Source organism: Hirundo rustica, chromosome 4 (genome assembly GCF_015227805.2).
Source record: "Hirundo rustica isolate bHirRus1 chromosome 4, bHirRus1.pri.v3, whole genome shotgun sequence".
Classification (NCBI taxonomy): Eukaryota; Metazoa; Chordata; class Aves; order Passeriformes; family Hirundinidae; genus Hirundo; species Hirundo rustica.
Window position 1 is genome coordinate 13,896,473 of NC_053453.1, and position 27,783 is coordinate 13,924,255.

At 38.5% G+C, this 27,783-nt stretch overlaps 2 protein-coding genes across 4 annotated transcripts in view; one reads left to right on the forward strand and one right to left on the reverse strand.

The window, feature by feature from the left end:
- COG5 (component of oligomeric golgi complex 5) overlaps positions 1-16,810 on the reverse strand; it is a 179,355-nt gene extending 162,545 nt beyond the window's left edge. Inside the window, exons 1-6 of the mRNA XM_040061601.2 lie at positions 16,717-16,810; positions 15,779-15,918; positions 14,722-14,779; positions 11,774-11,828; positions 11,606-11,675; positions 6,485-6,605 (exon numbers count right to left, since the gene is read on the reverse strand). Coding sequence (XP_039917535.1) covers positions 6,485-6,605; positions 11,606-11,675; positions 11,774-11,828; positions 14,722-14,779; positions 15,779-15,918; positions 16,717-16,771 — 499 coding nt within the window. The 5' untranslated portion in view covers positions 16,772-16,810. The remainder of the gene's footprint in view (positions 1-6,484; positions 6,606-11,605; positions 11,676-11,773; positions 11,829-14,721; positions 14,780-15,778; positions 15,919-16,716) is intronic.
- DUS4L (dihydrouridine synthase 4 like) lies at positions 16,809-27,305 on the forward strand. Of its 3 annotated transcripts, XM_040061611.2 has the most exons (7): positions 16,809-16,873; positions 17,469-17,603; positions 17,873-17,994; positions 21,341-21,458; positions 22,855-22,977; positions 24,280-24,506; positions 25,969-27,305. In XM_040061611.2, the coding sequence occupies exons 2-7, from the start codon at positions 17,494-17,496 to the stop codon at positions 26,217-26,219; spliced, it is 951 nt and encodes a 316-aa protein (XP_039917545.1). In that variant the 5' UTR covers positions 16,809-16,873; positions 17,469-17,493; the 3' UTR covers positions 26,220-27,305. The 3 variants fall into 3 exon arrangements, with proteins under 3 accessions (XP_039917545.1, XP_039917544.1, XP_058276200.1); XM_040061610.2 differs by lacking the exon at positions 16,809-16,873 and having other exon boundaries at positions 17,284-17,603; XM_058420217.1 differs by lacking the exon at positions 16,809-16,873 and having other exon boundaries at positions 17,284-17,603; positions 21,425-21,458.
- The last annotated feature ends 478 nt before the right edge of the window (positions 27,306-27,783 follow it).

Consider the following 27,783-nt stretch of genomic DNA (forward strand, 5'->3'; position numbering starts at 1 on the left):
GATTTCATTCCTGGTACATGCTTTGTCTAAAACACTTCTAAAAAGGCTTCACATACTACTTCACAGCTCACCTTATTATCACTTCTGGCAGAATTCTTTCCTAAAATTTAAAAAAAAAAATTACTTTGCTTCATTTCAGGCCCTTAACTTACTGTTTCAACCACAGTGCATATGGAGAGCCATTAACTCCCTCCCCATCTGAAAAACCTTTGTTTATCTGGAGAACATCCCTCTCACACCCCTCTCCTCCAAACCACAGCCACACACTTCCTCCACCCACTGACCATCCTCAAGACCTTCAGCCACCATTGCTGCTGTGCTTAGGAGTTTCTCCAATTAACCTACATCTTCCTTCAATGAAGTGCCTCAAAAAGGAAATGGCTCTGCTTGAAGCACGAACAAAAGATTATTTTCAAGTGCCTTTCACACAACACCCTTCCTTACAAAGATCAGCACAAACTTCGTTGCCAACAATGTCACACTGCTACAAAATAAATGAACAAGTGGCTTGCACTCAATTTGTGAGGAACTATCAACCCTTTCTGCAGAACTGTAATCCATACAGTCATTTCTCCTGTTCCCCCTCTTAACTATGACTATTCAATGTGAGGACTTAGAACTTCTCTGAAAGAGAAATAAAATCAGTTCAGGTAAGACATATCTTCAATTCACTAAGAATATTCTTCATTCTAATTCTGTTTCCCAACATACTTTCCATTCTTCTCTGCTTGATTATTGGTAGTAAATTTAATAAGGATATATGCCATATTACATCACTCAAATCATTAATGGAAATACAAGCCAGCTACAGAACACATTTTAACAACACCCTGCTTGATCCATTGCTGGATAAGTGAACAACAGATGAAGGCTTTGGGGTACAGCTTTCTCTGAACTTCTGCATTCACTGCATGATATTTTCATCTGGATTCTATTGCTGATCCTGCTAGTGTGACACGGTGTCAAGAGCCCTATTTAAATCAATGGTGTCAAGAGCCCTATTTAAATCAAACTACAAGACAGTCATTGATCTCTCTAGTCCCAAGGCCTGTTATGCTGCCAACGAAGAAAATACAGTTGGTTAAACAGGATTCATTCTTGATAAATGTGTGTCCTACTATTTAACAGCACTTTTATATAGACTCCAACAAATAGTTTATTTGTCCTCGAGTGCCTTTGCTTAAGGAAGTCAGGTTAGCTTGAAATGTCTAAATTAGGTGGCAGTAAGGTCTATTTTCAATAAAACAAACTCTCCATTAGATTTGAATCTCTCCCCACAGAATTCACAAAGATAACCACTAAGAATAAGGAGATTACTCTGAAAAGCATCTGAGATATATATTTTTATTTTAGGATCTACATATTGTTAATATTTGTATTTATAAATATTATAAATCTTTATATATATATATGTTATTAAATACATGTGTATATACATATACATGCTATATATATGTACACAAAGGAACATGCTCTCTTTTCCATGAAATAAGCCCATCAGCAACAGAGAACAAGAAGGAAAAAATATTTCTTAAGCTTATAATATTTGGGAAGATATTGCTCTAATTAATAACATTTTCAAAGACAGGGAAAACACAGACCATGTCATCTCCCTCTATCAAGCACTATTTTGTATCAGTGTATGAAACAAACTGGGTGATGAGCTGCAGTACCAGAGACCATAACTTCACAGTCTTTACAACAGTGTTGTTCCCTTTCAGTGGAAACTTCAGGGTACTACTTGTAGCAGCAATACCAGAAAAGTGCATTAAAACAGAGAAACCTGAAAAGTGGAAAAGACAAGGTCCCACATTAAGACAGGCATTGTTCTCCTTGCCTCTAATTCTACTCTAACATATGTTTCAGGTTTATTCAGATTTTTTTCTTTTTTAAATCACATATGATCCATATTGTTTATCCTAGAAAAGTGCTAAATTAAATTTATTTCCAGCCTCCACCAGAATTTTTCACATCCAAGATTACTGTTACCATTGTACAGATGTCACTGGTTCTGGGATATACTTCAAAAGACCAGGCTACCAACACCCATATTATACCAGCTACAAAGAGGCCATCCAGGCATAGCCAAATAATTTTTTTTTAATTGTATTTCACCCAGTATCATGCATTTCCTAACTAATTTCAGTTGTCTCCAGCCCAGAAACACTTCTTCACAAGCTGTATTTCTTTTAATTTCCCTTAAACCTTGTATTGTGATGTTCAGCCTAAAAAACCGGCCCAGATAAGCTTTACTCCCTCTGTATAAAAGATTTGGCTGGGTTTAGCAAGGATAGAGTTAATTTTCTTCATAGTAGCTGATAGTGGCTATGTTTTGGATTTGTGCTGGAAATAGTGTTGATAGCACAGAGATTTTTTCATTATTGCCAAGCACGACTTAGAGTCAACTCCTTTTCTGCGACTCACCCTACTCCAATGAGGAGACTGGGAGTGCACAACGAGCTGGGAGGTGACACAGACAGGTCAGCTGAGCACAACTGACCCAAGGGATATTCCATCCCATACAGTGTCATGCTCAGCATGTAAAGCCGGGGGAAGAAAGAGGGGGACGTTTGGAGTGATGGTGTTTGTGTCCCCGTCTGACAGAGCCCTGCTTTCCTGGGTATCGCTGAACACCTGCCTGCCCATGACAAGTGGTGAATGAATTCCTTGTTTCACTCTTCTTTGAATGCCTGGCTTTTGCTTTACCCATTAACCTGACTTTGTATCAGCCCATGGGTTTTCTCACTTCACCCATCCAATCCTCTGGCCCAGCCCACCTCCAGTCATGGATGAGCAAGCAAGAGGCTGCATGGGCGTGGCTGCTGGTTAGGGTTAAACTACAACAGGCACACATTACATATGTAGCATTTTCTCCATTTTAGCTACATTTCAATTACTGGCAATGTTTTGTTATCTCTTTAGAAGTATTTAGTTTTAAAGTAAGGTTATAGCTCTCTTTGCCCATCCTCTCTTAAGTTACAAGGCAGGCAATGTTTTCCTGGAATAACTTCTGTATTGAAGATACTGGAACTGTATTTTAATAGACCCCTTCTCCTTCATTTTATGACTGCACAGCTTAGTCACAGACTAAGCCAGAGTTTACAAAAGAGCAAAACTGTGGCTGGTGCAAGAGCCTGCGTTATTATATACTCTGAAGAACATTTAAGCAAACATTTACTTGCTGAGACATAAATTATAATACAAGTATATATAGAGATGATGAATTTGTTATCATTAAAAGAAGTCTAGGCATTTATATTAATAAAGATGACATAATTTATAAGTGAGAAATCCTTTGTTGTTTGTACCCGACAGATGGAATTAGCCTGTCCACACTTAAACTGGCGTTTTGCTGCACAACTCAGAATTTTTTCATCTCCATCTGATAAGTCACTGTTAAAGACAGTAATTTCTGAATACCCACATGAAAGATAGCTGATATTTTAATACCTGCAGGATTTCTTCTGTGAAAGGCAACACTATATAGTGTACCATTTTCTTGTCACATTCAATTGTTTAATCTTGCTTAGGAATGTTTCTTTTTCACTTTATAAAATATTTGTATTAAAATACCACCAAGAAGCATAGTCAGGGCATATAATTCACAGCATTAGGCACTGTGTGACATCTGAATATTGGCACCTGTTTTACCGATGCAAATGCTGAATTGGATTGTATAATACAAAGAATTAACACTAGAGAAGCAGCTATTGCTTACTCTACTTTGCTACAGAGAACCTGAAGTATGTTGGAAGGTAGAAGAGTTGCAGAAGTCTGGGGTTTAATTTTATATAAATATCTATATATACACATATGCACACAGAAATCACTTTTAATCTCTAAAACTACATAGGAAATTGGCTTTTCTTTTTACTGTGCCAAAGTGTGAAGTTAATTCCAAAGAAAGTGAAACTCCAACACAGAGGAATTCAGATCTAATTCAGTTCTAAGTAGAGATCTTGGTCAAAATATTACCAAATGCTTTCAGAGAAAGCATCTTCCTAACATCATACACTGAAGCTGGAGATCTGCAGACTACTAGCATCTTTAGGCATCCAACAAAAACCCACTTCTCAGTAAAAGTTACTGTTTCTTGTAGCTCCTCTAACTGACCCATATTTCTACCTAATTCAAGTATTTTATATATTTGCCATAGCCTTTCCCATCACTGCAAAATAGACTTCAATACACAATTAAATAAAAGTTGTGATTGAACTAACATAGACTAGCTAGGAATATATGTTAAATACATACCTGAACGCGCACATTTGTGTCCCCCAAACATACACACAGAGTGTAGCAGTACATAAAAAAGACTTGACAGTTATCTCAAAATTCTACCCAGAATATCTTAGAAGAAATGGAAGGTATCTTTTACCACAGCAAGTGCAAAGCTTTCACAGTAATATCACAGGGCTGACAAAGCAGAAATGATATTCTGCACCACATGTACCACAGAAAGGCAATAAACAATGGAATGACTTTTTTTTGAACGAGAGATGAAAGGGATATTCAGGAATATCTGGCTAAAACCACAGATCAGTATTCATCTTGGACATGAAAGCAAGCCTCTGTGACACAGAGGTCCCTATCCAATACCAGGCTTTCACACCACTCACATCTACCCCCTACTTACTACCATCAGATGTCGCAGTATTTCCCCAGGCCTCCCAAAGCTTTCATATCTCACCAACCAAACTTCAGTGCTCAGGGCTGCTCCCCATGCTTCCCACCCTCCTGACACCACAGAGCACTACATCACATTTCCCATCTTTCTGAAGCACAGAACTTCCACATCCCAAGTGCTCTCCTGTCACACACCACTGCACCTCTCTGCTAGAGACCTCCCACCTATCCCAATGCTTTCCAAGTCCAGAAGCACAGCACAGCATTTCCCCTGTTCCCATCCACTCAGTGGGAAGCAGAAAGAATTCAAACCAGCCAATGTGGGCAGTAGAGGGTGACAAAGGACAGACAGCCAAAAATGGAGGGCTGCAGGTGGAGAGGTAAGGGAGAAGAAAGGAAGAGATACCAGGAAATAAGATGGAGAGAGAAATGCCAGTAGACAAGGTATTTTACCTGGCCATAAACCAGCCAGAACTAAGGATTAAATAAAGGACCATAAGCCTTGGCTATCCCCATGGACTGTATGATCAAATTCAAAAGAGTTGCCTAAGGGGCACATTTCCCTTGATCTTTAACAAAAATTACTTAGACTTTGCTAAGCTGCAGAAAAAGACCAAGTATTTGAAAACAAGAAGCTCAAAACACTGTGGCACTTTGACAAAATAAAGTGCAAGCTCTTTTTTTTTTAATGGTGAAACAAAAAAAAAAGTAGAGAGGAAGAAGAATAGTAAAAGCTACTTTCTATCAAAGAAAGAAATCCTAAAAACTACACTAAGCATCTCAGGTTTTACCACTAAATTGTATTAATTTGTTTAATAGGATCTAGCACTCAATCCCACAGCACCTGCAATCCAGGTAGTTAACAGACAGTATTATTTTATATATTCTGAAGATGTAATGATAGAGCAAAATGGAAAAAAAAAGTAAAAACAATCAGAAAAAATATTCTTACAATGAGACAATTGGCACTTAAGTGCTTCTATCCGACTGATATACTAAATATAAACTTTCTGTTTGCAACACAGCAACTGCCAGTTATTAAACTAAGTCTAACAATTGTCTAACAATTCTTTGATCACACAGTATAAAAAAGAGAAGTAGGGACAAATATGCAAAATAAACTTCAGGATGATTCTGAATGTTTGATAGTTCAGCCCTCCTACAATCCATTTTTGGAAGCTGGAATCGGGCAAGATACCATATACAACACCACCAACTGATCTCCAATACTAAAGGGATGCTCCTCACTGAATCCTGCAGCACTGTGTAGAATTTCCCAAGCTAGCTGAAGTACAGAAAACATTCTAGCAAGGTAACTTGAGCTTTCATGAGAACTACCTCATTATTCTTCCTAGAAGCCAATAAAATAACAGGTGAACTAGTCACTACTGCAGCAGAACACTTCCAATATCTGAAGGTTAAGTATCTGTATATCACATCACCTGTGGTTTTCATGAAAGTCACAGGGCCAATATCTTTCTTTTAATACATAATTTAAACTATGCCTTATCATAGTGCAATGTCTCTCCAAAAGCTAAATATATATCTGCTGTCTCTGAGGGTGTTTTATAGAAACATAAACAGTAAGACATTGCTTCACAAAAAAATTGTTGCCCAAAAGAACACAAGTTATTATCATAGAATTTTCATGTTATTAAATACCTGCATCTAGAGAAGTCATATGAAAAAAATGTAAAGGACTAATAAGTTCTGTCCATGCCATTTCTCAGTTTATATCAGGAAGTAGAAAGCAAGAAACACAGTAAAAAGTTTTGGGTGTTTCTTTAAGCCAAACACCAGTGTGAATCATGTGAGTGCAAGCTAAAAATATATCTAAAAGTAATTAACAAGGACTCACCAAGTTCATTGAGACTCTGGGCAGCTTTTGTTATCTCTCTGCTTCCTCCTTGCAGCTGTCCTTGAAGTCTCTTACTGAGATACAAGATGCGTATTATCCTCCGCAGCAAGTCACAGGCAGCCTGCAGGGAAATTGTGGCATTAGGGGATATTATCAGTGCATTACAATCACATCATACCAGCGCTCAAATGTGGAAACATCTTAACCAAAAAAGGAAATGTGAATGTGAATAAAAGCAAGGAACTTTAGAACACTGAAATCCCATTTTTTCCAAAAATTTTTAATGACTCTATGTTATAATGGGCCAAGACTTTCAGAAGATGGTAATTACATTCATGGGGCTACTGAGACTATTCTGTCACTACCCACACAAAAAAACAAAGGAAACTCAAAATCCCATGACAGAGGCATGTTCTATTTCTAATTAGAAGTGAGCTTTATTTTACCTTGTGCATTGCTCCTCAATACTCCTCTCCTCTTTAAGCTTTAGCAAAGTTAAGAAGTTGGCTTTGACAATCAAATACCCATCCAAAAGAAGCAAAATGGCAGCACTTACCTCAGAAGACAATAAAACTTAAAGACTAAATTGTTATTACAGATATTGACTCTTATGGTAGGCATATATGTAAAAAATAATTCTCAGCCAAACTTTCAGAAGGTCAGTAACCTTCATTCAGCCAACTGATAGTTCACATTCTTTCATATACTTATTAAAGTACATGGCATTCTTGGTTAAAAATTAGGAATATGGACATATACACAAATTTTTAGGAACCATATTCATGTGTGTTTTTGTTAGCACCAAATTAGACTAACAGGCATTGCTAACATCTGAATTAAATATAATAGTTTCACAACTTTTCACTCAACTAGTATTTTGAAATACATGCTATGGGAATAGCAACATCCTGAAGTGGGTAACAACTAAAACAGAATTCAGAAATGCAACTCAGATTTTAGTAAAGTCATAGGTACAGTCCAACATCTGCAATCAGATTATCAAGGGTGGCAAGTGAGGAATTTGGAACAAGTATGACATAGCTGTTTGGAGTTATTTTCCGTGGTACTGAAGGCAAAGCCTCCTGAAGTATTAACCTTATGGATATCAAAATTAATTTAAAAATACTTAAAAAAATATTTAGCATCCAACAACACTTAGAATCTCTTTCGCAAACTCAAGTTCATTTGTTGAAAATTAACGTTGAAGTGCACATATGAAAACATACACAAGTGAATCATTTCAACCAATATCCACAGCAGACTGTACAACCTGTCAGTCTCTTCCCCATGCCAGCACAAACTAAAAAATCCACGAATATTTATAGTTTAATTTTATTAAACATCTAGACAGAAAAAAACGGAAAAATTAGAAGAAAACCCACTGGGGCAAATCAGAGAAAGTCCAATTACTCTTGCTGCTTTGGGCTCTCTATTACAGTCTGAAGAGTAAATTTTCTAAGTGTTCTGTGATAACTTAACCAGATGATTTCTATTACACTTAGCGAGAACTAAGTGGGGTTTATCCTACTTTCAGAGATTAATGTAATAATTTTTATTAATTCATTTCTTTAATTAGAAAAATCTTGATCCACATATCACTTTCATATCTGTGAACTAAATTTCTGCAAGATTAATCAAAAATAGCTTTTAATATAGTGCACTACGCTTCATCAAATAGAAGGGCACAATATTACTATTTTGCTTTCAAAATTAATTACTCTCTAATCCAGTTGTGTACCTCTGGATAGTTTTTCCCCAGGAATTCACCTTCTGCTATTTTCGAACCACCTTTTACTTTACACATCAAAAGATTATTTCCTTTTTGTTGAATTGTTGCTTATTATTTCCTGTCCCAAGAAACAATCTTTTAAAAGAGAGTAAAAGATGGGAAAAGTTACATTTAGATATAAGAGAAAAAAAAATTTGTTTTAATTTCTGGCTCTGGGACTTAGTAGGAGGAAAAAAATCCAAAGACACTGAAGATGCACTCTAAGTTCTGTAGTGATTTCCATTGCACTGTACACTGACATTGACAAATATTCTGTTTCGCTCAAGTATTTTCATTTATGTGAGCTGTCCAACTTAATAAAACTCCCAGTCACAGCAAAAGAATGCTATCTTTAAGGACATGTGACAGAAATAAAGAACTGTATCTAATGGTGGAGCTGTTCACAGATGCCAGATCCTCTAACCTGACTACCCACATAACAGAAGTCTGAACTAAAGCAGGAAACATTCCCTCCCTGAGTTGATCAATTATGCTATTCTAAAGGAGATGTTTTTATCCAAGAAGGAACAAATTCTACTGTTCAAGCAAGAATTAATATGGAAAAGGGCAGTGGCCCCAGTTAGAACAACTAATTTTAAGTAAAATTAAAAATAAACCCCAATGCTTTTTGAGATTACATATTAGCTATCTCCTTAAATTTAAAGCAATGTGCCAACAGAAATTAATGCTACATTTTGAGACACTGAAGTGCCTCTTACTTTTAATCTAAAATTAATTTTAAGAAATTACTGAAAGACTTAATTATGAAGAGAGTCACTTGAAAATGTGCCAGTGTGTAGCTCATATGTGCAAGGTAACTGAATATTTTGTTTTTTATAAAGTCTCAAGAAAGAGGAGACAGTCCACAATCTTCAGACTACATTTACTGTTTATTTACAGTAGCATCATGAAGACATCTGCTACTGGAGAATATTTTAAAGTAAAAATCACTTTAAAATACAGAATTATTGGGGTTTTTAAAAATATTTAGCTATTAGAAAGTTTTTCATACACCAAGACACTGAAACTAAGAAACCATGCAAAAACATTTAGTTTAACAGAGCTGCATAGAAAAGAACTCTCTGAAGGACAAACTCCCTGTCTACACACTTCAGCTGTTAACCACTCCCACTTAGCTTGTGATCAGCTATGGAAAGAGTCAGAAGAGGACAGCATGATTTAAAGCAGGAAGTGAGCTTTCCAAGTCTGCTGCTGTCTTGGGATGCCATGAAGCTCTAAGAGCAGAGCAAGATAGAACATGTACAAGCACATAGCAGAGATTTAGAATTCAGGACTAGATTTGAAGTTTAACAACAAACATGCAGTGAGAATGTTTATGAAAAAGCTAGACTATATTAAAAACAATTAAGGATGGCAAAATCTAGCTTTATGCAAGTCAAATATTCCTTCAGTTAGCAAACAGTCCCACAGCAATCAATGCAGAGATATTAAAATAACACCATCACAAGTACAAGAGGCACTGAAACATCATGCCTTTCAGCAAAACATACCTGCCAACCCTACATTTTGACAGAAGACAACCTCTTTTACCAGCTTTTTCTATCAATTGTAGATCAACTGATAAAATTAGTCAGTTTGACAATGTCCCAAACCACAAGACCTGCATTTGGGAGCCATTCCATGTAAGCCCTGCCATCATCAGGAAGTGAATTGTTTGCTGTGCTGTGCCCTTCTTTCCTCAACAAATGAATCCTCCAGGGAAAGGACACTCCAGCAGTGCATTTTTAGGAGGCTGGAGAGTTGAGACTTGACTCAACTCTCCGTAAATTCAGCTTTATTTCTTAATTCAGCTATCCGGACCCTCGACTCCTCCCAGCAGTGCAGTGCAACATAAAGCACTCACAAAGTATCTGCCAAGAAAAGAAGGGACAGCAGCTCTTGTGCTAAGACTTTGACTCTCACCGGCAGAGAATCTCAAATCATCGTTCCTCTTTCTACACTTATGCTAAAAGAGCAGCCTACCAGGCTCTCTTACTCTGCACCTCTTTTTTCTGACTTACAGCAAAATAGTCAGGTATGACAAATCCCCTGGCACAGCTTGAATAATGCTGACCCTGGATGGATGCTGCTTTCACATCACAGGAAAACCCATGTTACCATGTAACAGCTAAGAGGAAGCATCCAAGAAACATTTCCGAAGTTCACAGACTCAATCTCCTCAGGCATCTTCCCGCAGTCTGACTCTGTGTAAGGGCAGGGTGGAAATGATCTTCATCTTTAGCCCCACATTCCCACAACTTTTTCTACACTCACAACACACATCAGGAAACCACAAAAAAATCTGCACCTAACCTGCCACATGAAAGTCATGGGACTTTTGGCCAGTGGCAAAAACATTAAGAGCTGGAGCTGAAAACAACAGGAGAAGCATCTGGCCAAGCTGGCTGCACAGAGTGTTAAGAGCTTCCTGCTGAACTTCACTGCTACTGAAAGTAACACAGAAAATAGAAGTTCAGCCAAGAGACAGTGCAGCTGCTCCACCAGTCCCCAGACTTGAAACTACATGAGTCTGCAGCTTCATCTACTCTACAACAGCAGCCACTTGCAGACAGCAATCTACTTGAGTGTATATCCACAGCTCAAAATTCAGCTAAACTTGCAAAGACAAATAGTTCAAACAATAACTCATTAAACATTTGTGGGGCTGGAGCTGTGTTGCATTTCAAACCATAAACTTAACACAATGCAGGCACATGACTCCTGAAGATCTATGGAAAAGTTTTCAACTACTATAAAATTATCAATGGAAGTATTCGACACTTAATCTCACCATCATTGTGATAAGCTCTTGCCCACTGCTATCCTCTAAAAGATGTCTACATTCTTCTGTAGACTCCACTTATATTTAAAAGGCAGGGACAACTACGCACCTGGGCTTACAAAACTCCACAAATAGCTCAAGTTGCATCTTGACTTTTGAAGAAATATGAAAGAATGAATTCCCAAACTCTTTACTAAACTACAGCAAAGCCTGCATTAACTTAGGGGTAAAAAGCATCTTCTACACAAGAGCACCATAACATTAAATACCAAAACAACACTAACGGTTATGAGAACTTAATCTGTACTCAGATAAACCTCCCCTCTTCCCTCCATCGCTACAAAAACTCAATTAGCTAGTGCCAAAGGTCAATTTTCTACTTTGCAATTTCCTGCTTTCCTATTACGCCTTTCTCAGTAGCTCTTGAAGAGACACAAATACTGATTTTCAGAAAAATACTGACAATGAACTACAGGCTACTAGAGTAGAAAAATTGTACTCATGTCTGACAATGGTGAAATAACATGTTCAAAAAGCATTTTTTAAAAATATGTTTTTTAATGCAACTTACTTGTAGTTTTGCCAGCTGAGCTGTGCGAGACACTATTTTGTTGTAGGGGTCAACAATTTTGACTTTAATTCTAAAAATAAAAGGAGAAAATTATTTATAGTAGTGTTAATAAACAGCATTATAGAACATAAGAATTTATACTTTCTAATTGCATAATGAATGTCATACCTATCAACAGTGCTTTGTAGAGCACCAATTCTAGTTTGCATCATTTGGAGGACACCTGCAAAACAAAGCAGATTTTCTACATGGAACACTCATCAATTATAGAAAGAGTTTTTCTTCAAATCACAGTAGCTACTGCAGACTACTTTGGCATAAACCAAAAGCAGTTTTCCCCTTTATAACAGAGCATCAGAGAGACCAAAATTAGTAAGCATATTGGGAAATAAACTGAGCAGGTCACTTACTGAATGTTATGGAAAATGTATCGGTAGAGAACATAAACGCACAGAATAGATATCACTCCAAAATCCATAATTTGTGAAGTTTCAAATAATATTTAGAGGATGTTACTTTCTAAGAGGATGTTGATCAGGACTGCAGTTTAAATTACACAACCTGGTATAAACACCTGAATATGATTTATAAAAATGGTACAACCGATTTAACACAACTCTAAGACAAAGAGAACTGAGAAGACAAACAATGCTATTTCAAGGTTTTCTTCCTGAACGTAAGTATCTTTAGCAAAAAGTAAGGTATCAATGTCATTGTAAGGTCATCTAATTTAGATTACAAGCAGAGCAAACTACCCTAATCATGTTTGTTCCACATTAGTTTGGCAAACTAGCACAAGGAAAGCCAACAAGCATGCCTGTTCTTTTCTTGGTAAATTGCAAACAAAGTAGTAGGGGACAGGAGTCATTTGTGCAATACAGAATCAGCCTGCTGAGAATTTAATTAAGTTAGACAAACCCAGGCCTATGAAATCATTTTTGTTCCAGTTACTGTTAGCGTATTAAAACATACTACATTTTTGTAAAGGCCTGTTTAGAAGCGTGCCATCATCAAATCAGATAAAACTGTAGCATGATACAGTAAGACAGAAGACAAACAAAACTCCCGCTAACAGTTATATTCAGCTTGTCCTCTACTGTGACTGTACCTCACTCATTTTATATAGATATGTAAATTCTTGTCTTCTCCGTATTTCAGAACTATTAACTTAGCTTAGCGACAGGCTCGTGTGTTTACTGTTACTTATACACAGCAGGGCATGCAACAGATCATGAGGATGAAGGTATGAGATACAGTGAAAAGCTGGCAAAACAGGCTGCATTGTCTACCCTACATCGCAAAAATGGGGGAGGGCCAGTGGCACAGCATTGCTGCATCTATGGCTGTAATATTGCTACTAAGCATACAACAGCCTTCTTCCCAGAGGATGAATAAGCAGAATAAGGTTGGAGGAAAATGCACTCTACCCTCTCCACTTACAGTGGAAGATACACGATGATACAATTTAGCCTACCTTAAAATAACTGGTAGCTCAAGATATCTACTGAACTACCTACAGACAGAAAAGAATATACATGCCAGAGCTGTGCATCACTAAAAAAAGTGCACAGGCCTAAAAAAGACTCTACAAGCTGGGTTTACCAATTTGAAATGTTTAATGAGATTCACTTTCACACATCCAAATGACTACGCATGCTGTGAATTAGCTCCATAATCTTCACTTGCTAACTTACTTGATAAATATACCAAGAGCTATGCATTTCTAACGTCACAATTAAAAAAATATGTTGGCATTTATCTTTTCTTTTTCTTACGAATCTTGACTCAGTGTTTCCTTTAAGAGCATAACCCTGAGTAAACGGAAAAATTTCAACAAATTTGAGGTGAACTGAATTTTATTTTTACTTTGCTGTACTAGTTGTAAGACATGCATTATTTACCACCCCTGCTTTAATAGAAATGTTTCCTTACTCAGTAGTTGTTTTGGAGCACATCATTCTTTCCTCAGAGCAATTTTAGGAATGAACCCTTCAGAAAAAACCATAATTTCAGAAAACAGAATTCCACTGAGCACAAATTGCTGAAGATTGTTACTGGGAGGTATTTATCAGTCACAAGATTGACCACACATTCCTGTTTACTTCTTATTTGGAGAATGAGCACATATTTCAGCCTTTTATACTTGATTCTCCAACTGTTTAAAAAGTTATTCAGGAGCTACCATTACTAGATTAAATAGCTATTTCTTTAATTTTACAGCTATACGCAATTACTGACACAAAACAGCGTACCCAAGCAGCTCTAAAGACTAAGGATAAAACTATCAGTAACCAGAAACTCTGGTAATGCCAAAACCTGAAAGCACAAAAAGGAACAAAGATAAATTACTTACCAAGTCACAAAGGGGAAAAGGGGAAACGCTATAGAGATTCTAGCATGTTACAGAGGTAAATATCTGTCTGCACAATAAAACCCCACCACAATACCCAACCATGTGACATTCTTAGCAAAGTGAGAAAGTGCAGAATGGCAGGTTTAATGAGCACCTGGCACAAGAACAATCCACTGCAACCATTTTCTATACAGCGCCAACGGTTCCTAAGCAAGGCCTTTGAAAATCAGCAGTTTATGTTAAAATCCACATCTCAAACAGCAGAATAAAACAAAGGTATGTATTTAAGTTAGTAGTCCTGTACTAGTAAAAACTACCTCAACACAGTTTATATTATGTGTTACAACCTCTTTGGTTAAGATGTGGAAACTATGCAACACCTGCATATGCAACAGAAAATTGGTGCTTATGGCAACAGATATGCACCAATGTTGCAACAAAATTAGGCTTATTTAGAAAAATATATTAAAAGTCAAAAAAGGCTTTATTACTAAAGTTGCTCAGAACATTATCAAAATAAATTTTCCTATGAAGCAGCTACTCCAGAGAAGTATCAACCAAATCTTCTCCTTGGAGCTCCATCTACTGACGTTACTAAAAAAAAAAAAAAAGTTGCCACACGTTACTCCTCGGAAATCAGACCTGGAGCTTTAACATTGAAGGTCAAAGTTGGCAGTGAATGATGTTCCCTGCAGACATCCTAAAAATGCTTCCTCCACTGTCAGGATAGCTAGCATAGCTAGCATAATATAACAATATTTACCTTCCAGGGATTCGATTCCAGTTGCTTGGGCCAACAGATCTTCATGTCTTGCAACAACCTTAAAAAACCAAATACAGAAATTAAAAAGAAAAAAATGGGCATGAGCCTAAAATTACATGAGCCTAAATGAAATATTAAATATATCACCATCATTCCCACATTAGGCATTTAAGTATCAACATCCCTACATTAGCCAGATACAGGAAAAAACAGGTACATCTCACAGGAGAAAGGGTTTTAAGAACACAAGGTGTTTTAATTCACAAAAGCAGGAAGTTCAGAATGAGAAGAGAGGGTCAGTAATTAATTAAGATGTCCAGCAGAGCTGCACATTTTAAAGCCAGCAGATGCAATCACATTTCAACACATCTTCATATCTAATAACTGTAAATGTGAATTTACTGATCACACCATAAAAACATATATTCTTGTTTTCTTTTCTATTTATGACATTTATAAACGAATTCCCAAAGAACTTACCAACTAGGGAAGTGGGAGGGAGGACACAGGTTTTGAAACTACACAGAAACTTAGCGAGAGTTCTCATTGCAATGTCTACTGTGGATTTATGATTTCTGCATAAAAAGGGTCTTCTATCTAAACTCAAAAGCCTTTCTGAAGGTTCAGAGGCACGTTAACATAGGTTATATCTGTGTAGCTAAAGGTAAGTCTTAGAGCTTACAGTACTCTTCAGCACACAATGTAAGGGTGCAAGTTCTCCCTATCTGCTTACAACACAATGCTGAAACACGGCCTCAAGTGTTTATGATTGCTGACACAATCATTTGGAAAGAGTCCTCCTTCTTACAAAGAAAAGTAAAACAGCACACAGTGATAAGACTACAAAAACTGAAACAGTACATGGCTGCCTGGTAGGAATACTGAGTGTGGGCTTAACTGAGCTGTCAAATTCACTACTAGTCTAGCTGCAAGTTGTACCTTTATAAACTGCTTGCAGAGGACACTGGACAATTTCACAAGTTACAAGCTCATAGGATTGCTAAGTTTTTGACTAGTTTATATCAATCACCCCAGAATGACAGGTATTTAAACTTACTTGTAAATGCAGCTCTTTATCCAACTGACTAATACCTTGAGCAAGTTTAGCCAGTTGCTCAGCTATCACAGCCTGATGGATAGACTGGGAAGTGTAAGCTTTCACATCAAAGTCTTCTCTGAAGAAGTCAGCATAACATTCTGAAAAAGGATTTAGATCTTTTATTCATGGTTCGGAAGAAGTAAATAATATTTATAGCCGTACAATGTACAGTTCTCTGACCTTCAATTTCTTCAACGTAACAGTGAATGTTCTCTACATCACACAGTACAAACGTCAGAAGAGACCACAATCATGAGAAACAAGTCTGGAACTGGTAGCTGGGGTTCGTGTTTGTTTTGGGGTTTTGCAAATGGTAATAAAGACACGTTTCTTTACTCCCCACACCCTCCTCTGGAGCAGAATAGACTAAAAAGTATCAATGCCTTATTTTCTCAAACTTTACGGTGTAACCACAGTGAAGCTGTTGAGCCTGTACCCATAACCAAACACACCAGTCAGCTGAAGATCACTGACAAGTAGCAGGAGACAAAACTTCGTGAAATCATACCGGATTTCGACAGCGGTGTGAGTTTATAAAACAATTATGAAATTATACTGCAATTATGACTCCGGATGAGGCAACACCAGAGTTCCCAGGCAGCTACTCTTAATTCAACCGAGCATCTTCGCCTCCCCTGCCGGCGCAATTTTTTTTCCTTTTGGGAGCAAGCGAGCCCCAGCGCACACTCCGCACACCGCAGCGCCTCGGTCCCTCCGGGGCACTCGCTCCTCCGCCCGAACTTCCCGTGACTCGCCGGCGAGGGGCTTCCCCGCCCGCCCGGCCCAACGCCTCCCTCACAGGGGACCCTCCGCGCCGCCGCGGCAGGCCCCCGGCGCGGCCGTGCCGGCGGGGGCCGTGCCCGGCGCTGCCCCCCGAGCCCACGGCCGCGCCTCACCGTCCGCCCGCAGCTCGGCGAGCGCCGGGGCGGGGGCGGCCCCCGCCTCCTCCATGCTGGCACTGCCGGACCCCGCGCGTCACTCCCGGACGCGGCGCGCTGCGATGATGGCGAAGGAGCGCGACGGAGCGGGCGGCGGCGGCGGCGGCGGCACGTGGTGAGCGGGGCCGCCGGGAGCGAGCGCGGCCCGGGCCGTGCCGGAGGAGCCGTGCCGGGATGGGCCGTGCCGGAGGAGCCGTGCCGGGATGGGCCGTGCCGGGGGGGGCTGTGCCGGGATGGGCCGTGCCGGGGGGAGCCGTGCCGGGGGAGCCGTGCCGGGGGGTGCCGTGCCGGGATGGGCCGTGCCGGAGGGAGGCTGTGCCGGGGGGAGCCGTGCCGGGATGGGCCGTGCCGGGATGGGCCGTGCCGGGATGGGCCGTGCCGGGATGGGCCGTGCCGGGGGAGCCGTGCCGGGGGGTGCCGTGCCGGGATGGGCCGTGCCGGAGGAGCCGTGCCGGGATGGGCCGTGCCGGGATGGGCCGTGCCGGGGGGAGCCGTGCCGAGGGGAGGCTGTGCCGGGATGGGCCGTGCCGGGGGAAGCCGTGTCGGGATGGGCTGTGCCGGGAGGGCTGTCCCCGGTACCCTGCGAGGGAGCAGCTTCTGGCCGGACGCTCCACCAGAACGCGAGTGCTGCGTGACCTGTGGTGCTCTGCAGCGTGGCCTGTGTGGAGTAGCTGAATCACGACCGTTTCAGACGCTGTTTGTTTTTCTAGATGCTGAAAGGACTGTCAATAATACATGATTGGTGACATCAGAGAAACCAAAGAATGCCAGCTAAAAGATCCCATGGATTTGTTTCATTCTGGGCAAGTAGTAAAAATATGTGCCCCCATGGTCCGCTATTCAAAGTAAGTAACTGTCATGTCAGCTGTTTTCAGTGTATTTTATCTGTTTAGAAATTTGTTTCTCAAATTTATCTTGACTGGAAATGGGTGATTACCTTCTTTTATTTAAGACAGAGGTAGATGTGGGACATGTTCCATTTCATGTTTTCATCAAGATCTACACATGTAATACTCGAATAGCCCCACAATACTTCATGTTAGAACAGCATTTGAGGATAGCTAATCAGAAAAATGCCTTAAGTATTTACCTCTTAATCTTCTTGTGTCTGCAGGTTGGCATTCAGAACCTTGGTTAGGAAGTACAGTTGTGATTTGTGTTACACACCAATGATAGTGGCAGCTGATTTTGTGAGATCTGCAAAAGCCAGAGACAGTGAATTCACAACAAACAAAGGTATTCTTTTTAATAAACCATTGCCTCCTCAGAATGTTTTATGTGGTCATTAGCCAAACTGGCCAAGTGAATAAAGTCGGTCACATAACTTGACATCTGTTACCAATTTTGATATTCTGTCTGATTATAAAGCCACAGAAATGTTCTAAGTGAGAGTAAGCATGGTCCAGTGATAGTAGATCAAATGAAATAGTCGAAAACCTCATCTTCACCTGAAATCAAGGCCTACAAAATGATTTATATTTATGGGGCTGACTACACATAGCTACTCATTCATCCCTCCTTCACTCTCCCAGCAGCACAGGGGGAGAACAGGAAGAGTAAATATAAGAAAAATTAATTTTCAAAATAAAGGCAGCCAAATACGTCAAGGAAAGAAAAAGGGAAAGAAACAAACAAGTTATGCAAAGGTAACCACTTCCTGTTAGCAGACCAATGCCCAGCCACTCTCCAAGCATCTGGAACAAAAATTCCATGTCCCAACCCACTTTTTTATTTCCCCTGTCATTCCAGCATCCTTGCTGACCTTGATGTTCTACAGTATGGAATACTCCTGTTCCTGTTTGGGTCAGCTGTCATAGCTTTGTCCACTGCAAACTTGTTGCCCATCCCAGTTTGTTTGTTGGGGGGCAGGGGGAAGCAAAGTGAAAAATCCAGGATGTTTTGACACTCTGCATGTTCTTTGCAACAACAGCCAAAACAACTGTGAATTATCAACACTGGTTTTATCACAAAATCCAAAATGCAGCACCACACAGGTTACTATAAATTAACTTCAAATAAATTTGACCAGTAACTCCATCACAGCTAGACCAGGTACAAGATGACAGTAAGATTCTTTTTCTAGAAGATGTTTCATGTGTGTTTCAGAGACAAACATTTAACTCATTGCCAGGAAAAGTTTCCCAGTCTCTAGCAAAAATAAAGAGTGTTACTAAAGGTGAAAAAAGTAATAGACCAACCATTGATACAGTGAAGTCAAGGACTGACAAAAGAAGGGTTTCATATTAGCCAGGCAGGAAAGTGGAAGGGGCTGTTGGTGGATGACTCGAGATACGAACGCAAGAAAGCACAAAAGAGACCAGAAGTTTAAGCATGGCCGAGGTTGAGGGGGAGAAGCAAGGCTTCAGGCACGGTACAGAAACATAACTAGAACAGCTATAGAAAGAAGTATAAGGACTTGTAAAGTGTCATGGTTTAAAGAGATCTGAAGTATGTGGGAAGAGGTGACAAGAATGGTACAGATGTGTTAGCATGAAGTGGCTGCAGCAGAACAGTGTGATGAGGAACTTACGAGCACAGGCTGCAACTGGACGAATAAAAAGTGCTGCTAAAGTGCAAGTAAGATCAGAGTGTAGGGTCTATAAAGTGGGATGATTTAGTCTATTCAGGCCACAAAATTTGCAGTTTCATAAGTGCCAATGTAATAGGGAAAGCATATTTCACTGTTTGAGCATTGACTGTGTACTGTGGTGCGTTACTCAGATAGAACAGAGCAATTACAGAGAAAATTCGCATTGGAAAGCACAGGTAGACTATGAGTGGAATGCAACTTTAAAAAAAACATTAATAACTCATTGTATGTAAAAATAAACGAGTAAGAATGTAACTGATTCAAATATATATGGCTCAAAGTTCCGCAGTTAATAGTTTGCCCCCCTTGAATTTACTTACACTTCTGACCTACACAAAGTGCAGTGACATTGAAGTTCTACAATATGGAGTGTATTCTGGGGGGTGCTGGGACAGGGAAAGAGGAGATTAAATGTTTCAGTGTTGTAAACAACATCTCTTCCCTTCACAGTTCTTTCATGCTGTCCTTAATTTTACAGGCCTGTAAAAAATTCTGCCTCATGCTTTGACCAGATTATAGTATTTACATCATTAGCATTTATACTTTTTGTGTGGTTTCATGTTTAACTTGCTGGCTCTTTGGGGATTTTGTCTTCTAATTAGTGTGGAGTAGGTTTGCAATTTATGTTTTACATTTTCTTCTGCATTAATGTTTCTTTGTTGTGTATTTCTCAGATAGAGGTAGGTGTTCTTTGTGGCTGCTGCTAAAAAAATGATGTGGCCAAAGTCAATATTTTTATTACTTAATGCTCAACAAAGAGAAATGAGGCATGTGGGCTTATTCTAAAAAATTAGTTATAACAATGTAAATCTCTTCAGTTAGAGCACTGTGTTAAAGGGATACTTTTGAAAATATGTGTGCTTGCTTTTTTTTTTTTTTTTTTTTCTCTTTTTTTTTTTTTTTAATTACGGTATTTTTAGGTAACTTCTAGAAATGTCTCAGCTTGATTGAGAGGGTACTGGGGGCATTTCTTACTTAATCTCCACCATTTCAGTAACTACTTACTTTCCTCTAAAACAGAAAAATGTTCAGAAAGCACTTGTGGTCTCTTGAGTACCAGAAGTGCATTTGTTTTGTGCATTTGTTGGATCATCTCTTTCCATCAGTGCTCAGATATCACACTGCTTCTTCTTAACTACAGCAATTGTTTATATGGAAAGTGAGTGCTAAGACTGCTTGAGATATTTGGGATGCCTTTAATGTAATGCAGTAGCTGTAAAAGAGTAGAGCATGTTCCAAATGACCATCTGGCTCTCTGCAGGGGCTTAGTAAATCACAAGTAGTTCAGCAGACCCAAGCTGAGGGGCACTGGCACTTCGGTTTCTCACTTGAGACAAAGCTGCTAGAGCTGCTTCTGCACACGTGTGCTCATTCCAACTCTGAGTGTCACGTTGGGGATAAAAAACAGCCATGTTGGCACAGAAAAGGAAACTGATGGGCTGGGATGAGGAAGGGCAAAGCTTGTGGGTGTTTTAGTTCCTTCCTGAAGGGTTGGTTCTCTAAGCAAGTTTCCCACCTGACAAGACAGACAGCCGTGTCAGCACAGCAAAGGGGCAGCATGCAGACAAGAAGGGGCAGGCTAGGAGGGGAAGCATGAAGGCTGCTGAAAATTAGAGAATGCCTAGTTTCATAGATGGTCTTTGTGAAAGAACTGACCAGTTTCAGTCAGCCAGCAACTGTGTAGGACACCTATATTTATCTGAATTCCCACCTCTGTTAATAGACATACTCACTTAGTAAGTAACCCCTGGCCAGTTACCTTTGTTTATTTGTGATTGGGGGCTGTCAGAATCACAAAATAGATAGGCTTGGAGGGACCTCTGTAGGTCATGTTATCCAGCCACCCTGCTGATGCAGGGTCACCTATACCTGGTTGCCAGGACCATGGTCAGACAGCTGTAGAATATACAAAAAAAGCATTCAAAATTTTGAACTCGTTCTTTTTATTTTCTGGGATTTTTTAAATCTCAAATTATCTTTTCATTGGCATAGGTGATCACCCACTGATTGTTCAGTTTGCTGCTAAAGAAGCACAGGTTTTGTGTGATGCTGCCCGTATCATCTGTCCTTTTGCAGGTGGAATAGACCTAAACTGTGGCTGTCCTCAGAGGTAAAGTTTTGAAAAAGCTGGGTAAATACAGTGAAAGAATTAAGATACTAAAGAATGCTGGCCTTCCTTTTAATCATAATTTGTATCTTAACCTAAAAATAGGTTTCAAGAGAGTAAGAGTTTTACCTGTCAGAAATGTGGTAAGGCACTGTTCTGAGTGTTCCCAGATGCCTGTCGCCTTGGTGAAACTGGGAAAACTCTATGTGTTTGCCAACTTGCCTTTTTTTATTTCTGAGATACCGAGTGTTGGCTCAGAAGTGTTCCCTTCTCAATAACTGTTAAATGTGCGCTACCAGAAAGAGTTTGCTGCAAATAATTTGCAGAGTGTTTTGAATTCTGATGCAGCAATTTCCAGAATAATGAGGCAAGTCTCTGATGTCTTAAATTTCTGCAGGTGAAGGATAATCTTTAAAATACAATTATACAGATAAAGTATTGAAAATACTTTCTTCCATCTTTTATTAAATTTATAAGTGTAGTGAAATAGTGATGTACTTCTCTCTTAATTGATAAAGATTTTGTCTTGACAGTGAAACAGAGTAGTAAGATTCTTCCTAACTGGTTCAATTGAGAACCATTTATTACATGTTTGTCAGGCAGTCTTTTTCTAAATGAAGACCTGAAAAATGTAGGAAAATATAAGATAATATTATGGTGCAAATACTTATTTTTTCTATTCTGATTATGTTTTCTTGATTTAAAACTATAATATTTGAGAAAATTCTTCTGGAGAGAGCTGAGACTGCTGCATAGAAGTATTGGAGGGTTTTTTCCAGCTAACTTCAGTTATGTCAAACTCTTCCTTTTAGGCCAAAAATACATGTTTATATTTGAATCCTTTGTTTCTTGTGCATATTAGTTTCAAAATAACAAAAGTTGGTGTACTTTACATGGCTTTATAAGAAAAGCTATTTTAAAAACTACTGTGGTTAAGTGGAAGCACAGGGTTTTTTTGCCAGTCAAAATAGTGAGACCAGAACATCACTAAAATAATATCCTCACTTGCACTTCAAAAAGTCCTCCTTTTCAATCTGAAGTTGTCATCTGTTTAAAATAAATCAGTGACAAGGGGAAGGGGAAGCATCAAATTATTTCTTTTGTGCATGCACTGTAGATTAAATTTTAATTTATCTTCCTTATGAGTCCATTCAGTGAACAGAAGATTGAACCTAAACAGATTAGTAACTTGTCCATAGTCTAGTAGCACAATGGAGACTGAACCAAGATCTAAAAGCTGTACCAAACTGCAAAAAATAATTGATCTACAGCCAGTATACTATCTCTGCTTACTTAACCACACATTCTGAAGGTCATGAGGAAAGAAACTGATGTGTGTGACTGATATTGATCTGCAGTTCTTCAAATGTAGAATATGAATGTTCTTTTTTTTTTAAAGATGGGCGATTTCAGAAGGTTATGGCGCTTGCTTAATAAATAAACCTGAGCTTGTTAAAGATATGGTGAGACACGTACGGAGTCAGATCGACAACCCTAACTTTTCAGTATCTATTAAAATAAGGTAGGTCTAACTTAAGTGCTGTTTGTGGTACATGGAAGAAACCTTTTTTTTTTCCCCTAAAGAATTTAGTCTAATAGTAATATTTGTAATTCTGTTAATGCAATACTGCATGTTATAATAATTTCCTTACATGTGAAGACTGCTGAGATTTTTTGACTCAGATATCAGGGGCAGGTAATACAAAACTTAGGGCTAGCACAGCCTTTGACTACTTACCCAGCTAACATACTATAAGCTAGAGTTTTCTTGCAATCCAAACAGCATGGAAGTACAAATTAAAAGATTACGGCTTCCATAAAAGAAAAGCAATGCATAGTCTGTATCATCACAAGGATTTGCTTTGTGAGCTGTTAGAGAGCAGAGCCACAGTTGTGATTGGGTATAAAGAGAACTGGTTCCACAGCTGCTGTAAGGAATACATTCTGCTTCCCTCCATCAGCTTCTAAACTTCTATAGACTTATTTTGCATTGCTTTGTGTGCAGCCCAGAGAAGAGAAGGAGCCAGGGAGACCTTACAGCAGACTTCCAATACCTAAGGGGAGTCCACAAGAAAGATGGAGACAGACTTTGTACAAGGGTATGATGTGAAGGACAACGGGGAATGGCTTCAAACTGAAAGAGGGCAGGTTTAAATTAGATATTAGGAAGAAATTGTTTATTGTGGAGGTGGTAGGTAAAGCCCTGGATCAGATTGCCCAGAGAAGTTGTGGATGCCCATCCCTGGAAGTTTGTAAGCCCAAGTTGGATGAGCTCTGCACAACCGAGTCTAGTGGAAGATCCAATAGCCCACCATAGCAGGGGCATTGGAACTGGATGGTCTTTAAAGTTGCTTTCACCCCAAACCGTTCTATGATTCTATGACGATTCTTGATCCATTATTTAACCATATATCCTATGTGGCTTTTGCTGTTTGTCATTTAAGTTTCAACTCCGTTTCCAATCCTTCTGGAAAGGGGAACTATTATAAATTGGAAACTTTTTTGCACCCCAAAATATACAGTATCATGGCATTGATTTTAGATTTTTTGGGTACCCTTGCTCAATCTCTATAAAATTTACCATGTATATTACAGAAATGCGATATAATTGGGAAATGTTAAATATCAGTTTCCATACACTAAACTCATATATCTTAAAACTCATATATCAAAAAACCCAAAAATCAAACACTGTTTTCCAGCAGCAATATTGTCTTTATACTGTTATTTATGGAAATCTATGATAATTCTTCCGTATGGAGGAGTGCTTTTTATATAGGCCAGGAAACTTACTACCTACTGCTTTCATTCCTTGCAATTTTAGGATTCATGAGGACTTAAAAAGAACAGTTGACCTGTGTCAAAAAGCTGAAGCAGCTGGAGTTTCATGGATTACAGTGCATGGGAGAAGTATAGAAGAAAGGCATCAACCTGTACATTATGATGCCATTAAAATAATTAAACAAAGCATGTCTATACCTGTTGTGGCTAATGGAGACATTAAAACTTTAAGAGATGCTGAAAAGGTTCATCACTTGACAGAAGCAGATGGTAAGATTAAACATACTCTATTTTCTAAGTAAACTTACCAGATTTCAAGGTATTTATTTTGGATGTAAGTAGGACATGATTTGAATGCTTTCTCTCCTTGAGGAGACAAATGAAAGAGGATATTTTAGATGCCTTAAAAAACTCATAAGCAGAATCATTGGTAATCATCAGAACACTAGAGTGCTGCTATTCAAAGCCACAAATAATTATTTCTGAGGCAAATTACAAAAGCTCTGTGATTAATTATGCTATCTCATCACTCAGTAGTGGAGTTCAGGGGGACCTTCAGACATTCTGTCTCTTTATGGAGCTGATCATCTTTTAAGGAACTGTAAACTTCCACTTGGAAATCTCTACTTCCTGCACATGGGATCAGATTTCTTGCAGTAAGAAGACAGTGGAAAAGGGATATATTGTTAAACCAGATGGTTAACTTCAAGGACACAGTGAGGCATTGCACTTTCATTTCAGTCATAAAATTTGGAAAATTTTTGCAGTTATTTAGTCACAGTAGATTCCTGCAACTGTCTGTGGTTTCAAGACTGTAGAAATTTGGTATATGTTCTGAAAAGGTAATTTGTATCTACAGACTTTGTGTCTTTCAGCTAGAGAAAAAGAGGAAAGAGAACAGTACACGTGGGGGGTTTCTGCTGACACTGTTGCTGTTTAACAGCAACAACAGAAATTGAACCAAACTGTCATGCTGCTTACAGTGACTTTCCTCCCAAATACAGAGCAGAAAGGAAATGCATAATACAAAAAAAAAAGTTCTCATAGTCCAGCTGACCTTCTTCAGCAGTAAAAGCATTCAGTATTTTCTGTCACAATGACAAAAGAAATTTTTCATTTTTGATCATCCTATTTTTTAAGAAAAGACTGACTGTGATAGATTGTGTGTTGATAGTACAAGAAAACAGAATCCCTTAATCACAGAAAAATTACAATAGAACTTGTATGGGTTTATCTGACAGTATGGGATTAGAGTTGCAAATATACTACATGCTTGTTCAGAAAGATTTACTGGAGATCAAGAGTCCTAAAATTTACTTAATTGAGCCATCAAGTTCCTAGTGGAAGAAGGACAGTGAATAGACTGAGTTGCACAGAAAATTATGGATCCTCTTGTGTCTTTCCATTGTAATTTTATGTTATAAAGGCAATAAATGTATATGGCAAAAAAACCTCAAAGTAATAATCAAAGTTTCAAAAGAAGGGAAGAAATGCTTCTGTGACCTGTGTTTTGTTTCAGAATTTCTGGAATGTGTTGATAGGTATTGTAGATACTCTGAGGTCTGCCTTGTTCAGTGGATTTGTCTGATACAGCTGTAATACTCATCCCTGTTGTTCTCCCCTTACTATCTGTAGGCTTTGGGTGGTTGGGAGTGCTGTACAAAATCTACAGGAAGATTTAGCATAAAATTCAAATTACAATTAACTTACTGCTTTAATTTCCAATTTGAAGGTATAATGGTGGCTAGAGGACTCCTGGCAAATCCAGCTATGTTTGCAGGATACGAAGAGACACCTTTTCAGTGCATCCAGGACTGGGTTGACATTGCTCTTGAGCATGGAACTCCTTTTACTTGTTTTCACCACCACTTAATGTACATGATGGAGCGCATAACTTCAAAACAAGAAAAAAAAGTTTTTAATGTTTTATCAAGTACCTCAGCAGTACTAGATTATCTGAATGACCATTATGGTGTGTGGTAGATGACAGTATGTTAGTCCTGTGTAAACTTGCATTTTGCAATTGTTGATAAACTGTAAAAGTTTTAATTGGGTTTTTACTTTTTAGTCACATTTGTATATTGTGTATTTTCAACACAGCAAAACATTATCATTTGGATGATACTTTATATTTTTATGTCTCCATTTTTCACTCTAGATGACATTCAAGATTCTACAGATGTGGAATTCTATTTACAGTGTACTAATACAGCAAGGATTGATTCTTGTAAGGCCCCAGTAGTTTAATTTTTCACCAGATAATTGCTTACAGCAATATGATTGCAAAACTAGGGCCTTTCTTACATTAAATCTCCTAAAATCAGGACTACTTATAGATAATTACAGTAATTCCAGACCAAAAAGAATATAAAGGGAGCAACTATAGAAGTTTTTGCTTTAGATAAAATAAGCTTGAAGCCCATCATACTGTCCTTTTTTAAATTTGATGTTTCTTTTGCAGCTTGAAACTCTGTAACTTACTTTTAACTTAGAAAAATTCCATACTTCTTATAGCAAAAGAAACAGAGAACAGAGAAACAATTACGGAAAGAAGAAAGAAGGAAAATTAAGAGGGAAAGAAGAAAAAAGGAAATGAAGAGATAGTTTAAGTACAAACTTAGCTGAATCTAAAGAACAAGATTTTAAGTTCAATCTAACTAAATTCAGTATTGTTTATCTACTGTAGAATAATTGTATACAAGATTAAATCCCAGAACTTTTTAGGTCAAAGAAAAGCTGACAGATTCTCTCAGTGGGGCTCTTGCAGTCCTTTTTGGCTGCTGGCATGTTGCTTATCAAAGCATGACAGCCACTTGGCTTTGAATCATTATATAGGAGTGAAATAGTGAAAATTAGAACAAAATAATAACATTACACACCAGCTGCATTTGTTCTGCAAGGGAAATGTCACAAAACTGTATAGTACAATTATTTGTAATCAATTTTTTTTTCTTTATATGTTTACACAGAAATTCATACCAAAAATTGCCGAGTTTTCTGACTGTGATTGTTCTGTGAATATACATGTTAATAGTTCCAGATTTTCTAAATAAATTACTTGGGTTTGTATGCAGTTGTAATTTTTTTTTATTATACAGCAGTCTAGAGGAGGGCAGGTTGCTTTTGATGCTACTCTCCAAATCTTTTAATAGTTCAGGTATCTTAAATTGTCACTATTTTTTTAATGCAATAGAATAAAATAATTGATCATTTTTCATAGTGAATATGTCTGGTTTAGGCATATAAACAAAAGTTTGAAAGGCATGACCCAAGTCATCAAGTCCAGTTCACTATTTAAGGCAGCAAAGTTACGTAACTCTTCTGATATGATCACCTTCCCTTGATGTGCTAACAAATGGAAAACTACAGACATGCTTTGCTCTCCTAGGCTAATTGAGACAACCTCTGCAACCATTTTTGGTGTGTCTTCATTCTTTCAGACAACTATTTTTTCACTCTTCTGGATTGTAGTGTTTTCTTGACATAAGTTGGGCACAATTCTGTGTAGCATTCCAGATAAATTCCCAGCAGTGTCTTCTGCAGTTAA